General features: G+C 33.2%; 1 protein-coding gene across 1 annotated transcript; it reads right to left on the bottom strand.

The window, feature by feature from the left end:
- Positions 1-11,662: 11,662 nt before the first annotated feature.
- Positions 11,663-16,600, bottom strand: LOC132755447 (uncharacterized). The gene is made up of 4 exons (XM_060746316.1): positions 16,449-16,600; positions 13,937-15,752; positions 13,598-13,765; positions 11,663-12,843 (listed from the first exon to the last, which is right to left on the bottom strand). The coding sequence occupies exons 2-4, from the start codon at positions 15,750-15,752 to the stop codon at positions 12,716-12,718; spliced, it is 2,112 nt and encodes a 703-aa protein (XP_060602299.1). The 5' UTR covers positions 16,449-16,600; the 3' UTR covers positions 11,663-12,715.
- Positions 16,601-18,079: the final 1,479 nt, after the last annotated feature.

Genomic DNA, 18,079 nt, shown 5'->3' with positions numbered 1-18,079 from the left:
TATTATCACAAGTTCCAAATTTAAGATTGATCATCACAAATTTCTTATATCGGTTCACGCACAGATGGAGTGACAACTTGTCTCTTGAAGGGGCAAAGAAAAAAAATCCTGTATAATTATGTATCATTCAGTTGTGTTCTCTTATATCACTGGCCAGAAAATCACAGCCAAACATTGCTGTGCCAATGAAATATAACCATGTTTCTGATTTCAAATACTTCATTAAAAACAGTGTCCAAGACTCAAAACATCCATTGAAGGACAAAGAGTAAACTGGGTACAGGTGAAATGGATACAGGTACCAAAGGAAAGCCCAAAGTCAGTTTTTTGTAAATAACAGCTTCAATACTGAAGATCTTATGGAAATAGAAGTTCAGAATACAGAATCTAAAAAGAAAGAAAGAATCAGTGGACAAATAGTAAACAAGATATGGAGTTCTAATACCAAAACCGCCAGTTTCTATTCAAAAGAAAAATGACATGGTTACTTTGTGTGCAAAGAAAATTACCCCAAAAGAGTTCCATAATTATAATGCCACTTAACAAACATACAGGAAAGACAAAGGGTTATGTCACGATGGAATCGGATGAGAATGATATTCTGATTTTGACTAACAATGTAAGAGATTTTGACATAGGCATTGAGATTGATCACAGAGGAAGACTTTCAAAACATGCAATGTAATAGTTGTGTCGGACATTTACTTAAAACACAAGAATTTAATATTTTTATTTGCATCATTGTAGAATAAAACTGTAACCAAATGATGCTTTTTGTTAATATTGTTGGGACAAAAAGGTGCCAACTGCCATATTGTACATTTTTTGATATATTTCGACAGTGACTGTTAAAAATCATACAATGCAAAAAGGGGCCAAGCGATCATATGATACCTTTTTGCATTTGTCGGTCAAAATATTTATTAGTGCAAAAAGGAACCATTTCCTTTAATTGATAAATTATCACTAATTAGTGATATATAAGCTTTCCAACTTTTTGAGCATGTACATTCAAATATTATCTAAATATATGTGAAGTTTCTTTGCCATGTTGTAAAAACCTGATTTGATATTGAACTTCAAATCTTTAAACGTGATTTTCTCGAAAACATAAAAATGTCACTTGGTACCTTTTTGCTTTAATGGGGCGAAATAACATAATTTTGCATGTGATTCAGTTTTACTTCGGCCGAGTATCTATGTTTTTAAAGATACTTCTTGTTTCAGTTCTATTGGTCTTCCTTAATAAAAAAATGAATGTTTTGGTATTTTAGGTCATTTTCAAGAGCAGATCACTATAATCTGTAGAAACACTTAATTTTGGATTTTATAGTTAATTTTTGTTACATATAATGATTCTGAAAATATTGTTATAAAGTTCTACTGTTTCAAATGTCTGTCTGAAAAAAAACAAACAACAAGGCTTCACATGACGTTTACCACAAGACAATGCCAAGAGTATGTGTATGGTTAGAACGAAATTACATACAAGCACAATCTTGATATCTTAATACCATGCAAGCCTTTGGTCATAATTCAAAATTGACGATTTCTGGTCATAGTGCCCTTCTATAAATCAGACTGGCACCAATCTAGATATCATCTCATTTTACAAAATAAACAAATTCGTTGAATTTATATCCCCGCCGAATACTGGTTATTACAAACACAACAACTGGAGACATAAGGCTTTATTTACATAAATTTATCATGGCATGCAATTTTCCTTTTCGTATTGATGGTTCCCATAAAGTCTTCTCGAAATCAATCTAGCAGTTGATTAAAATAGCAATATTGCTCTATATACATACTGCACAACTAATCAATAGCCATAACTCTGTTTGCATACTGCACAACTAATCAAGGGACATAACTCTGTCTTGAATGGTCTGACTGGACCAATGCTACGATTTGCACATTTCCTCTTGGTATTGAAGGTTGCAATGAAGATTCGTTGAATTCAAGCAAGTATCAGAGAAGTAGCGCGGAAGCGATTTCTGCCCTATATGCATACTGCATAACTTATCAAGGGACACAACTCTGTGTTTAAGGGTCTGACCGGAGCAAGGCAACGACACGCACATCTTCTCTTGATATTGATGGTTACAATAAAGTTTCGTTGAATTCCAGCCAGTGGTTGCAGAAAAATAGCACGGAAACAATAATGCTCTGCATGCATAGAGCATAACTATAATCAAGGTCCATGACTCTGAGTTAAAGGGTCTGACTGGAACAAGGCAATGACATGCACATCTCTTTTTGGTATTGAACTTTCCCATGAAGATTTGTTGACTTCCAACCACTTGTTGCAGAGAAGTAGCACGGAAACGATTATTGCTCTGTATGCATAGTGAATAACTAATACTCCGAGTTTAAGGGTGTGTCCGAAACAAGGCTATGGTATGTGCATCTCCTCTTGGTATTAAAGGTTTCCATAAAGTTTCGTTGAATTCTAGGCACTAGTTTCACAGAAGTAGCATTGAAACGATTATTGCTCTATATGCATACTGAATAACTAATCAAGGGCCATAAATCCGAGTTAATGGGTCTGATCGGAACAAGGCTAGGATATGCGCATCTCTTCTTAGCATTGAAGGTTTCCATAAGGTTTCGTTGAATTCAAAGCAGTAGTTGCAGAGTAATAGTACGGACACTTTCAATGCTCTATATGCATACTGAATAAATAATCATGGGCCATAACTCTGTGTTAAAGGTTCTGACCGGAATAAGGAGACAATGTGCGCATTTCCTCTTGGTAGTGAAGGTTCCCATAAAGTTTCGTTGAATTCCAGTCAGCAGTTGCAGAGAAGTAGCGGGGAAACGATTATTGCTCTATATGCATACTGTAAAACTAACTAATCAAGGGCCATAACTCTGTGTCAAAGGTCTGACCTGAACAATGCGACGATATGCTCACCTCATCTTGATATTGAAGGTTCCCATAAAGTTTCGTTGAATTTCAGAGAGTAGTTGCAGAAAACTAGCGCCATACAAAATTCGGACGGACAAACGGATTGACAGACGGAAGGAGAACAACGCCAAAACAATCCTCCACTCGAGATAAAAGTTTGAAGAATAACTAACCATTTCATTGGCAATGCAACCTGTGAAAAATGCCGCAGGGGGTAATAATCTACACTTATAGAAAACTAATCCATCATTTTCTAGATTTTTTCTTTTTCTAAATTCCAAAATAACAAATAAACAGAGCAACATAATACTACTTTTATGTCTACTGCAGAATCAGGACTGAGGAGTTAGAAGTATTTATAATAACCCATATTTCCGGGGGTATTACATGATTCTGGCATGAACATCAGTAATTTTCTACACTATTGGTTTTGTATGTGACTGACACGGAACATATGACCATTTTCAAGATTTACTGGTTGAGGTAGACACCAGGTGCCCCTCTGTACATTATTTAGGACATAGACAGGCATAAAAACCTTTAATGCTATAGACAATATTGTATTGACAATACAATCAGATAAGCTTGTACGAATATGAATTTTATAACAAGAGCTGTCAGTAGGACAAAAGCCTGAATAATGTAGGATTTTCAAAAAGTTCAAAAAAGTCCATAATTATGTCAAAATCTATGTCAGAATTACGGGCCTTACAAAAATGCCTCCAATTATGCTCTCAAATAACCAAAGTGTGTGAAATTTCAACCTATTACCTACGGTAGTTTTTGAAGTCTCAACTTGCACAAAAAACTTTTTTTAGAACTTTTTACACGTTCATTACAGTTAATCATAAAATATTTCATGACAGAAACTTTAACGCACTAAAGACTGAATAATTATACCCAACATTTTCTAATTTGAGCCACTGTCACAAAATGACACAGGGTAACAATAGTCAGTATGTCACCGTAAATAATTAGGAATGAATAACTTTCATAAAAGACCATGGTTAAGAGTATAAAGTTTCAAAGGTTTGAAAGCAGTTTAAGGCCAACATAATATAACAGACCTCTAAACTACGTTTAGATCACTGATAAAATATACTTGTTTTGATCACTGATAAAATATTCTCAAAAAAAAAGAAGTTAAAAATTGAATTTTCCGCATAAGGCGCATATCCTTTATTTGATATCCGAAATACTATAATTATATCTAAACGTAGTTTAAATCTTCACTCAAAGTTTTCCATTTATAAGAAAAAATGAAAATGATAGTAATTTACTATTTTCTACACAGTAAAAAATAAAAACTACTCTATCCTTTAATACGATGATTCGTAACAATTATTATTTTCTGTCATTTCTTTTAACAATTTAACAAAAATACCTTTGATGTTTATCATAATAAAAGTTCTTTTTTTTAACAAATCCCAAAAGAAAACGGAACGAATTTTGTTGTTAAAAAGCAATAAAAAATAATTAAGTCATTTATGCAATTACTCTTGTTATTCGTTATTTACATAAGTGTAGCCCTTTGAAATAAAAGTATTTAAAAATACCTAAAATATCTAACATAGCGAATGATGAAAGAGATAGCTGTAACAGTAACAGGCAAATGTGAACATGCACATTGTATTCTTGTTAGTCATATGAAATAATAATTACTCTAACAAAGACGACAGAAATGTTGATGACAAAAAACTACAACTTTTAAGGTATGTATGCATATATTTATTATTTCTTTTCAGCTTCGGGTCAACAAATGTGGAACCCCATTTATTGGAAAATCATACATACAATCATACAATTATGCATAATCATGCACATATATAAAGAAGATCAGTTAAAAAAACAAGAAAAAACTAAACATGTGATATGAACAGTTTCAATTTTTTCACATTATATTTATAATAAAATTTTGAAATGCGATTATATAAATATCCGTTAGGAGAAGAAAATTGTAATATGGTGGTTTAATAATTATATCATACCGGTATGATATTTATAAACTGATGGTTTTGTGAGATTATTTTACATTCATTTATAAATTGTTATTTTCTAATCCTTTTCACCAAAGTGCTAGATAACCTAAAAGAAAAGTGTATACGAAAAACGGATTAGGTCTTCCCGTGGAATATGGTTTAGAAAATGATTAAAAAAGTGTTATATGTACTATGTTATGTATAGTTCACACAATTAATTACATGGTAGGTAGAGTTATTAACACCATGGACAAGGATTATCTTAATTAAAATAAATCACAATTCCTTGTCACCTAACGGAATAGTTTATCGGCATATTTCTTTTATCACTGAATCTTTATATGTATGAATAGTGTATCTTTAATTAATAAAGAAGTTCCAAGATTCTTGTAAAAGAAGGACAATGGCCACGTTTCCATCGTGTCTCATAAAGAAGGATAACTACTTTAATTTATCTAACTTATGTTAACACATTTACTTCCCCTATTTAGATGAACAAAATTGCTCCATTGAGGTTTTTTGACATGCCGAAACTGAAATAATTTTTCGAGATTAATGCTCAGTTTGATGTAGGTCTAGATCAGTAACTTGTGTGCAAAAAATTAGATCATTAGCTCTTACGGTTTACCCAGGATAATTATTCAAATTGTGAAAATTGACCCAAAATGGAAAAGCGTTTAAACGCTTTTTACTCAAATCGTATCAAAAATTACACAAAAACACGCTTTTCAGTTCATTTTTGAGTATATATTTCTGAATTATTTTTGCATGTCTTCCTGTGTTACGTGCCCCAGCTGATCTGTGTAAAAAATTAAATTTTATGATTTTAGATTCTTGAACCTCAGTGGAGTTCCTTAAAGGTTGTTTTTCAAAGTTTTGTTTGTTTGATTTGGGTTTTACGTCACACCGACACAGTATAGGTCATAAATTTTTGCAACGTTCCAGCTTTACTGGTGGAGGAAGACCTCAGGTGCCCCTAAGTGCATTTATTCAGGCACGAACGGGCACCTGTGTAGAACCACCGACGTTCCGTAAGCTAGGTTTTTCAAAGTACCCAATTACATATTACATAAAAGATATAAACAAATAATATTAAAATCAGCCGGGACTGTCTCCGCCTACTCATCCAGAGCACAACATGGGGCCTTAAAGCTCCAAAACGGTCTTCCTGCGGCAAAGCGCGCCCCTGGCCGTGTCTGTTGCACTCCCAACCATCGGACCCCTAATGTAGGTCGGGAGTCAGGAGTTCCCCCGACTTCACGATGAGTTTAAACATGTATGCGACAATTCCACCAATCTTATTACCTATATGACTTTGAATGTTGATGTAAAACAAAATACATGTAATTATTTGAATTTAAAGCATTTTTCTACCACACGATTCTAAATAGTATATATCATCTCTATTGGAAGTGTAAATTATGTGTGTATGATGTACTGGTGGCCCGAAGCTTTTTTATGTGTCACCAAAAATATATGTATTACATTCTATTTTATGCTTTTCAGTTGATTACAGATTTATCCGTGAAATTTGTTTTTGATTATTTCACAGTGAAAATTATCAAAATATAATTTCACACTTTTCAATGATGAGACTACTTTTTTTAAGATTTTCCCCATGCGGTACCTCAATTTTATCATTGTTGACAATTCTGACATTGTCAGGGCTGTTTAGAGAAAAACAAAGCTGAAACTGATAAATAACTGAAATTTCAAAAGTCATAAAAAGAAGAAAACTTACTTCAATTCATTTAAATTACCAATCTCTAAATTTTTGTTTCGTTTTTACAGTCTGAAAAATACAATTCCTTCCACACGCAAAACTGCTCTTCATGACATTTGGGCATATTCAAGTATCCTACGAGCCATTACTGCCAAATAACTTGAAAATCAATGACAGACATCAGCCCAAAGAATAAATAAATAACCCAGCGTTCGTATGTTCGTAAGGCAGCCTTTCAAAAAATCCATGTTTTCCAATTTCTTAGCCGCTTTTTGAATGTTTACACATCTGTTAACACTTATTTATTGTCTGTAACAATCCTCAACTAAGTTTTCTTTTACTAAAAAGATGTTTAATGAACAAATTCAAATGATATCTCTATGAATCAAACAGAATTATTTTTCTCCAATGAAATACACAACTTTTAAAAATTGCGACCGTTTACATTTCACAGAGCCAAGTCTAATATAAATTCGCCGTAAGTAACAGAAATATGGATGGATTTTTTGACTTTTCTCCTACAAGGATTGTTTGTTTTTATTATTAAAACAAGCGATCATTCATATAATTTGAATAAAATGAATAATATCATCGCCATTTAACCCTTTCGCTGCCAGAGGGTTATTGTTTTATTCATCACCTATTTGCCAGATGTTTTTCTAAGAAATTACTATATTATTAATTAATATAATTATTATTATTTGTTATTAGTATTGTAATAATTATATATGTTTCCAAATCTGTGAGTATAATAATAATTATTGTCGATGGTATAATTTTCTTCATATTTATTATCATTTTTATCATTATTATTATTAATTTATTATTATTACTATTATTATTATAGAAACGGCTAAAGGCGTCCATATGGCAAATACGCCGAAAATAACAGAGACGGCTTAATCCGTCCCTATGGCAGTGAAAGGGTTAATGCTGATTGTCGAACTTATTTTTCAGCCCAAGACTTTTTCTATTTTATGAGAAATTCGACTGATAGAGACAACAAGTGGGGAAAACAGATTTTAATATTTAAAATTAATACCAGGACATTTCGTTTTAACTTGTTTTTAAGCATAAAATAAAAAGAAAATTTGTTTGTTTGTTGTGTAAGATGAAATTTTATTTCATCTCGTGAACTTTAAAAACAGTATTCTCACTCATGGTTACGCCACTCGTGAGAATATTGTTTTTAAAGCTCACTCGATTAAGTAAAATTTCATCTTACACACAAACAAACAAATATCCTCTATAAAATGAAAGAAGACTATGAGAAAAAACAATCTACAAGTATATGACACCTCTCTGACTCTGAATGGTATTATAGTTTATTATTATTTTTTTAAGATTGTTATTAAATTACATTAAATTCCCTTGTGTTTTAATATGAGGTAAGAGTATATTCAGATTATTATTCAATTAGGAGCTGTAATATTGACAAGGTAAGGATACCATCTATTATTAAATTTATCCCAGTTACAGGAAGAATATTGGATATACATTTCTACATGTATCTGTGAGGTGTAGTTTGTCAATTAAGGAGACGAGTTATTTCCTTTCTGCACTAATTGCAATCCACCAAAATGTTACATTTGCAATATTTAAGTATTCGAACGGAGAACTATTTAAACCTTTGCGCATTTATAATTATATCGGATGTTTAATTATAGTAGATGAATAAATTCTTGCACCAGATTTCACAAACACTGAGCATTGTTAGGAAGTTCTTCAGAGATAGATAGATACTTTTATTTCCTCCAATATTTGAAGAGCTGAATATGTTTAAATTTTCAAAATCTTTGAACAAATTGACTTGTATTTACTACTTGTTCCTACACATATACAAATGTAGTGCAACATAAAACCTGTATCCAGGTCAGGCGCGACTTCCGAGACTTTTTGGGCGCAAAATGTCAATATAAAGGGGTAATGGATATTTAAAGGAGGTGGGGATGAGAAGGGGTTGACATTTTACTTCTTTTAAATGAATAAAATGTTTATAACAATGCAGTATAAGATTTATGTATAACCGATGATACAGACATGAAACGGGACTTTGAGTTTGAATTTTAATAATACCAATTAGAACGGTATTAATTAAAATAAGGATGTCAATAAAGTACATGATCAAAAGTTTACCAGACTGTTTGTTGAATGTAATCGAATACAAATTATTAATAAGAGGAAGGAATCACTTAAGATATGTCGGACATGCATGTTAATATTTCCTCCCCTTGAACAACATGCGCTATTATGATATTGATCCTTCCGTTCAAGGGACATTACTGTGATGTGTACTTTGTGTCAGTTAATGTGAAGGATTATTTCCCTTCTACACTATTTGCAATCCACCCAAAAGTGACTATAGGTCGCGCATTAATTATTGTGCCAGGGATATTATTGTAAACGAATCAGTCGGATGGGGTCGACATTTTACTACTTTTATAAAGGGGGTAATGAGTAAAGATTTGTTTGCTAATTTCACTCTTAAAGTTTACTTGATTTTCGCTTAAGTTATATCCAAATCTTAGAGGGGTCCTTTACAAACAAGCCGAATCAAATGTGCCCGGGGAAGGGAGAGTCCCACACCCGTACCCCTACTAGACCCGCGCATGCTTTCTTATGTCCTTATTTTATAGATTAATGGTAGTGTATAAAATATTATGATGTATCAGATTGTAATGGAACAGTTCATGTATACATGTGTGGGGAAAATTATATCAAATTTACAAGTATACAATAGGCCACCCGGGCTTTGTACAGTGTCCTAAAACCTGTAGTTTTGATAATAAAGATAAGATTATTCTTTGGACACATGCCAATTTTGATGAACATTATAATTGATATTATACATGTAGCCAAGCGTTGAGAATGAGGATACTATTAATGCTGTAGTAAATTTTGTCCATAAAAGTTTTTCAACTAGACTCGAAAAAATGTAATATCTGATAGTGAATCATTTGGCTTACTTGAATATCGTTTCTTCTTTTTTATTCACTTTTGTCATTTAATATGCCGTAGTTTCTGATTGTTACAAAGTCTTTTGTTAATCGTGTTTGCTAATATTAAGCTTTAGTTATGTTATGTTTTTAATTCTGTACATCTTGCACAATATCATTATGTGATTATATAAATTTGAACAGTTCTACCTGTACACCGCATGCCTTTAGCAAATCAAAGCGAATAATAATAATATCACATGATAACAAAATGGACGTCAAAAAATTCAATGAGGGATGCTTAAATGGACTCGCCCAACCGCAATGTTTTGTCGGGTTACTTATTCGTACAACTTAGTTAAAGCCACGTGATACAAAATACATGAAAAATGGTACTGACAGCTCCTGACTTGGCGCTCAACATTAAATAGTAGTGAATAATGTTTAATATATCGAAGGCAAGCAATAGTTCACCTCTGTGCCATGTGGGAAATAAGATCATGCACTGTTAAGAGAACCTGTTCAGAACCTACAATAGACGGACTATCAGTATGTGACTGAAAAAGTGATGAAATATCTGGAAGAAGTGATCCCTCAGACATTTAAAAACAAACGAAATCATGAAAATTGCAGACTCGGTTTGATTGAGTTTGTACATGATGGATAATAAAAAAATGCAGCAACCCTCACGCCCTCTAGCACCAGCTTAAGCGAGACTCAACTCTCAACACTTATAAGTGCTAGATTTTTAATTATCCCTAAGTACCAGAAAAATATAGCAACACTGAAGTGAAGAACAAAGCACCTTTTTAGGCTGCTATACGGCAGTTGACACCTGCTGTTTTGATGTATAAATATGGCGTTAAACTCCGAAATAGTAACTCACTCTATTTCAATTTCACCCTTCGATATATTCAAGTTATTGCCAGCGCTTTAGGCCGTACAGCGTCTTGAAAGACGTCTTTTGAGTTAAGGATTTAGTGCCGAAAAACAGTTAGGTGCAGTCCCTATGGAAAGGACCGGGCATGTAAACTAAGGGCAAGCTTAAGCGGCTCATATGCAGCAGTCATTGCTAGGTCAAGCACCGATAAATCTTAACAGATATATAAATGAGGGCCAACATGGATAACTGTCCAGCAGCTTTTCTCCTGCCTAATCCCGAGACAACTCGAACCCGGTCCAGTCCCGCGTGAATTGCACAACCGAGACCGTAGTCAAGATGTCCTTGCTCAAGCTGCCAGCGTTTTGTCATCATCAAAAGACGAAACTATTGATGCACGTCAGCGCACTAGACAAAACAGCCGTCGACGTAAATTGGCTGAGCTTATGAGAAAAGTTCCCAATTTACTTTGGGAACTTGGCATCAGTTCGTCTTGTAGTTACTAAAATTATAATTTAGATGTCAGGAAAGAAACACAGTAAAATATCCTGGCCTTATTTAACGTGTTCATAATATGTGTTGAGATGACCCCTCAATATAAGCGTAACTGTTCATCGATAATCGTTCCCGACATTATGTCGCAAATGTCTAATACCATTATTAATGTACGAACTCAGTACCAGTTTTTAGTCTCTTGCAGGATAAACACAGAAAATTGCAATATTTTTTGTTACATGCCATTTCTAATCAGAGAATGTAGTCTTGATAAGAGTATATTTTGTTTTCCTCCCAAAACTGGCACTTAAAGAAAAAAAAAACCTTCATTACTGCTTTTTTCCGGGCGAGTTTAATACTATGAGTTTTTTTATTGCATCATACCTATACTTAAGCAAGTCAGTTATAGTCCATTTAAGAAAATCGCAAAGCAGTTGACGGAGTATGGAACATAAATTTCATTTATAGAATGTTCACAAACATCATTTTTGATGTGTAGCAAGCAACTGTTGTTACGTACGCAAGAAGCTTATTATTTTTTTGATGCACTGATTAAGAAGCGCATGTAGTCTAACTATGTGTCCTACACGTTTAGTTATTGTAATATTTTTCTTATGGGCAATATCTCCTACTTTCTGACCCAGAACAAACATATCTCAAAATCTAACTGAGCACGTCTAGAACGGAATGGTAGATTAAATCAAGTATTTTTGTTAGCTTTATGTGTTGACCACAAACAATAAAGGTATTTGGTAGGAAATGAACTAGTATTTCTATAATCATGGCTGAACGGCGATTCGAAGCATTTTTGGAAATGCTAATACTTGGTAAATGACTATAAATAGACGCTGCTGTATTTTGTTTTTAAATATTTGATTAATTCATTGTTTAAAATAAATATCTATACACTCAACCGAATTATAATGGCTTCATTGTGTATTTAAGATATATGTATAAATATGCATGACAATGTATAGGCTAAAGGTAAACAACATAGCTTCCTCTTTCAGAGGTATACGATAAATTGCTCTGTCGCTACTTCCGAGCTAGTGCATGTCGCCGAATTTAAGTGCCATCAAAGGTAAAATGTTGTCTTCTTAAGTATTATCTGAAACTATGCATCAAATATCGAAAATCAAACAATGCTTTCAGCTTTGCAATGTGAATTTGATAAAAGTTTCAAGGGAACGTCAAGTTGATGAATTTATGTTTGAACTGTATTTGTGGCGGTGTTTCCCGCGATAAAAAGGACTGATTCATAATGAAATACTTGCTATTGCCTCATATCTTAATTTAAACAGCAATCCAGATTAAAAAGAATACGTTTTAAGTAAGCATTTTGTCAAGAATGAAAAAATTAAATCGGAACCAAAACTTTTAGAGCAATTTACCGTATACCTCTTAAGTGGTAGCTTCATTGTTTAGCAAGGCGTGTTAGCCTGCTTAAAATGTGTTAGTTTTCATGAAATAAAAATATAAATATAACATGTAAGCGTTAAGATACAATGCCAGATAATTAATCTCGATGATTACCTTAAAAATTAAAGCTACAGACTCAAGATGAGTAATCATTTTCATTTTACAAAAATCATGATGTATCAGTTTTTTTAAGAAAATGGTATTTATAGCAAAGTACATTTGTAGTACATTGCAGATTTATCCAAAATATGACAGAACCTTTTATTTCAGCCCATATTTCTTCCTCGATTTCTTACGGAGTAAGTCATTTTCTGCATATATTGTGATGTTTTTGATATTGTTACTTACTTACTTAGATTAATGTTACTTTGTTTACATATAAAAACGAATGTAATATGAAAGATTCGAGTAAAATAATGCAGTTGTGACGAGGACAATGAACGTATCGGACTTCCTTCTGTCAGCCGAATTTACAAAACTTTCTTCAAAACTTCCTTCACCTGAAATCATAAATATTTTCATGAAATTAAAAAAAAAGATTATATGAGATGAGTTTTATTCTGGTAAATTAGCATACACATTTCTTTTGCAGTTTGCAATGGATCATGCTTGCAAGCATGCATGATTATGTTGAAAACCGATTATAAATTATTATAATTATTTTACTCGAGCAAAACTATTGAAGAAAAGAAACAAATACTAGTAAGCGTTTTATCTTGGTGAAAAGAGCTCAGGCTAAAATTATCCTAAATAGAAAACTATACAAATTTATTTTAATAGAATAATTATTGAAGTACATTCGGCCGAGTTTTAATCCGTGTCAATGAAAACGATAGTTGAAAAGGCGGGATCTATTTACGGATAGCCAATATTTTTGAGTTCGTTATAAAAGTGTACTTTTAACTAAATTGGGACTAAGAAATGAGTTCCTTATAAGCGATAATTCCTTATAACCGTGTTCGCTATAACCATATATTTTATATTAAATAAAGAAGGGCAAAATTCGGGCCAAAATAAATTGTTCCCTATAACCGGAAGTTCGCTATAACCGTGTTCGCTATAAATGAAGTTAACTGTAATTAACTCTGACAACCATTTGTAATTTTATTCAACTTAACTTAATATTGGTTTTAAGAAATCTAAAATCTTGATTTCGTATTAAACACAATATATAATCATTATCGTACACATTCCAAGACATTGTAAAGTGTTTTACAATTTAATTTAATAAAATTTAATGGAAATAAGACTTACCATTGTCAAGAAAACTTCTACAAATGGGAAACCCCTTTGGAGGGCTTGGCCAAGAATCACCCTCTTCGATAACCATTGCCATTCCGTTGTGGTTGTGAATGTCGATATGACAGTGAAAAAACCACATCCCTGGATTGTCTGTTACAAATCGTATAACAACATATCCTCCTATTGGAAAACACAAAACTCAGTTTAATAAAAGTATCTTTTACAGCTAATATGAAGAAATCATAAATGGGTAACTTTTTACATTCAGAGTATAGTTAATTAATGCTTTTACGGTACGTTGACAAGAAATGATAGCCTTTGGATTTGTGTCGACATACAACATACACATACCTTTTGGAAGGATGATAGTATCTTTTTGTGGTGGTTTTGGATTCATACCAGGAACATTGCCCCCAGACCAGCTAGAATTAGCCCATGCAGCGGTACTACAGTAGTTAAACTTATCTGTACATTTTATAGCTTTAGAATTTTGCTGGAGTTTTCCAGTGGTGACATTGTAAGTTCCGTATCCCGTTTTCATTACATAAAAAGAATGTCCATGTAGATGAATCGGATGAGATGCTCCAGACCCTCTCCCTGAGCTCAATAAAACAAACTGAACAATTTTCTGTGACGGTACTTTCCGAATATGTGTACAATGACATACACCGTTTGTTTCACAGCTTTCATTGCACGGGGTTGACAGATTATCTCTTTGGGTCAGAAGGGACACGGTCGGCAGATAAAATCGTCTACCATTGATAGAAGCGGGCGTATTTCCAATGGGCCCAGGCATGCCGAATTTGAAAAAATACTCTTCGTCTACTTTATCACCTACAACACTTGCGTAGTCTTGATTTGGGTCTATGTTTTCAACTTCATTGAATGAAATACATTTTCTGTTTTCTTTTTTTGGATAATACTTGAAGGGACAGTTAAATGTATGGCATATTAATTCAGATGTGCATTCCTCGTCTTGTGTGTTTTTAGGGTTAGGAGATTGTGCTGTTCCAACGAAATCTTCGAATTCCAGAACGCCTTCAGCTGCATGATATTTAGAAAAATTAAGACTCTGGGGTGTTTCTAAAGTTTTGGCAATAATCAATATCTCTTTAGATGTTATGCTGTTTTCTTCTGGAGATTGCCAGTAAAAGTCATACCTTTCACCTGGATGTATAACTATTGATTGTACCGGAAGCTGATTAATGTTATAGGCGTCAGAAGAACGCAAGTTTATGCGTTGTCCATATATAAAGATTCGCATTGGAAGTGCATACATTGCTCCAATCACTCTAAATCTATAACGAGTTCCAGCTCTTATTTTGAAACGTTCCAGAGGAGACCCGTTGTTAGAATCCAAGCTTGTCCAGAATCTCCCCTTTCCATTCATAAGACCAGACTGAAACGCAAACTCTTCAAACCATGCACCATCTACAGAATATGTAGAAGGGATTACTTCGTTTGTTTTAAAGTTAAATTGTTGAGTAATTGCCCTTTCGTATGCTGTTTGTGAGTTCAACTCATTATTCCATTCCTGAAGTGATATTATAATTTCCTTTTCTTCAAGAGCCATCTTTGGACGTATAATTAAAGGACCGTAAAGTCCCATATATCGTTGGGCGGCAAGATGTGAGTGGTAAAAGTAAGTGCCGGGTGGGGTTGCGTTAAAAACATGTTCGAACGTTTGACCAGGCATAACTGGGCACTGTGTTACGTATGCAACGCCATCCATCCATGGAGTCGATTTTTGCGGTAGGCCGTGAAAATGAATGCTAACGCCTTCAGTATAAAGTTTGTTGACAACTTTAACATGTAACAATTGTCCTTCATAGACTTCTATTCTTGGACCTGGGAATCTGCCATTGACAGTAATGACTAAACGAGATTTTTGTCCATCTGCAGCGATAACCCGTGCCGCATGTTCGGTACTGAGTTCAGAATTATTAGCCCGTAACCGCAATTTACCGTTATCAGGATAAACAAGCTCATTGTCTAGAAGCATTGTTAGTTTGTATTCAATGACCAGTGTACAATAGCATTTCGTATCATTCTTTGGGCATATACAGTCTTCTTTTGAAGCCGCCGGTTGAACGTCAATAGTTTGAACAAATTGCGCACACTGATACATAAATAAACAGGTCATTATAGCAAATGCTCCTTTTGCCATCTGAAACAATAACCATAATATTTCAAAGTGATAAGCCATATCGTCACACATACATATATACAGTTTAACAGTATATTATAGATTTCTAATTCTATACAAAAATAAATGAATACAAAAAAAAATCAAAGTACATATAAATTCTAGCTAGTGGCTTTTTATTATTTTATGTTTCATGTACAAGTTATTATGAGTATGTCTTTTGTAAAGCAATGCTATTTGTTTTAATTTTAGATAGTTAATATAATCTACACATTAAATAATTTTTTTTACAACCTTAATTTTTTCATTATTGTATAAAAACTCAACATTATCATTCCTGTTGCCAGTATTAAAAACCATTGTAGCAGTCTTATCAACTTTAACAGTAAGTAAAAATTATCAAATATAATTTTAACGGATAAATCAGTAAAAACAGAAAAAAAGACATTCCCCTTAAAAAGATATATCTGCCTTTTTAAATGAATACATTGTGTGTAAAATAAGAATTCAATTATATCTAAAAACGTACTTTATGCATTCATAAGATCTGTTTAAAGTTTCAAACTTGTAGATTTTTTTGAAATAAAGCATAAGGTATTTTTCTTCAACGCATATAAATAAAATTGATTTATTGGTTAAAAACTCTAAAAACATAATACATGTGCCACTAATATTTTCGAAATTTTGATTAAATTAGAGAAATAAAATAAAACATACCTTTCAGGCTGACACGTGGTACTCAGATATAAGCTCTATCTTGCGCACAAATTATCAGAAGTTTGTATATCATACAAATATATAAGAAGCGTCAAGCGAATGAAAATGTCTTTTTTCCTCCAGGTCAACCTCTTTTATACGGGGGAATGTACGAGGGGTGATGAAAAACATCGCGGTAAGATGCTTCCTGTTTCTTTTCTTAACATATGATATTCATGAAAATATTCTACTGATTCGAGAGTAATTTCATACAAGCATTTATCATTCTTTGCTCAATTTAACAGATTTGATTACAAATTTATACGCCCTTTAGAAAAGTACCCGTCTAAAATATCATTTTCAAGGTTGACGCCAACAAAATAATTTATTTCGACTCAGACTATGGGCTAGTGAAGAAATCTGGGGATGTTTCTCTATTTTCCAATCCTTAATTTAAACTTTGAAATCTGGTGTTACTGGATATTCCGAGACTGATATATTTTCAATAATGAAGCATTGATAATTGGAATATAAATAACAACAAAACTTAGAGAATCCAGATTACCATAAACACGCCATGTATGTCATGCTGATTGATCTTACGTATGGAAAGACGTTTGACGACAAACAGACGACATAAACAACGCTGATGTTATACTTAGATACGTCGAATGAAAAGCGTTAAAGGTCCACAGACACACCATAATTGAAACTGTTACAAGAACTTGATCCTATACAACAGTGCTTAATGCAATTCACCTTACATGACCCATACAGCCGAATAGTTGAAGATGAAAATGTCGTTATTTAGAAAATAGTTCAATCCGCAAACGCGTTTCTTACGGCGGCAAGACACTCATTGACTTGTGAAGAATTATTTCACTATTAAGTCAGGTTGACTTTCAAGGCTGACGATATTGATCGTTACGGCTGGTTTAATTTTCATTTGATTTTAGCAATCGTTGGTAACTATGTGAACACTATACTTCCGTTTCTGATTCGATTTTTTGTCATATTTATATGTTTATCATATATTTCTCTTTTAGACTGAGTCAGCAGTTACTGTCGGAATTTGTCTTGTCTTACGTTGAGACCATGGGTCAATAAATTTGGAAACACTTACACGTGTCCACAAACATTTTGATCAACCCTGAGGTTTTATGTTGTACAACTAGTAAAATGCTCATACTATTTATTCAAATTAAGCTAACAAAAAAAATTTCAATAGGCCGGGGACTTTTGGTTGTAATTAAAATGTGGCTGACATCAGGAAGTAAAAATACCGGTATCTTATTATTTTTTTTTTACTACTAAGGTCGCAATTCCAATTGTCATGTCTGTAACTTGATCAGTTTAATGTAACAAAAACCAACTTAATTGTCGGACCGATATTAAAAACATCATCATTTACAGGGTGGCAACATTTTTTATGCCCCGCCATGTAATGGCCGGGGCATATAGTGTTATCCTGTTCCGTCATTCCGTCCTTCCGTCCTTCTGTCATTCCTACATCATCAGTTTCCGTTCATTATCTTAAGAACGGTTGCACACATTCAACTCAAATTTCACATATGGATATGTCATAAAAAAATACAGGTCAAGTTCGAATTTGGTCATGGTTCGATGATTTTTGGCAGAGTTATGCCCCTTTT

The sequence above is a fragment of the Ruditapes philippinarum genome, unplaced genomic scaffold, assembly GCF_026571515.1.
Source record: "Ruditapes philippinarum isolate M1 unplaced genomic scaffold, ASM2657151v2 ctg1397_1_1_1_1, whole genome shotgun sequence".
In the NCBI taxonomy this organism is placed as follows: Eukaryota; Metazoa; Mollusca; class Bivalvia; order Venerida; family Veneridae; genus Ruditapes; species Ruditapes philippinarum.
Note: the sequence above shows the minus strand (reverse complement) of the source record. Positions and strands in the feature narration are given on the sequence as shown.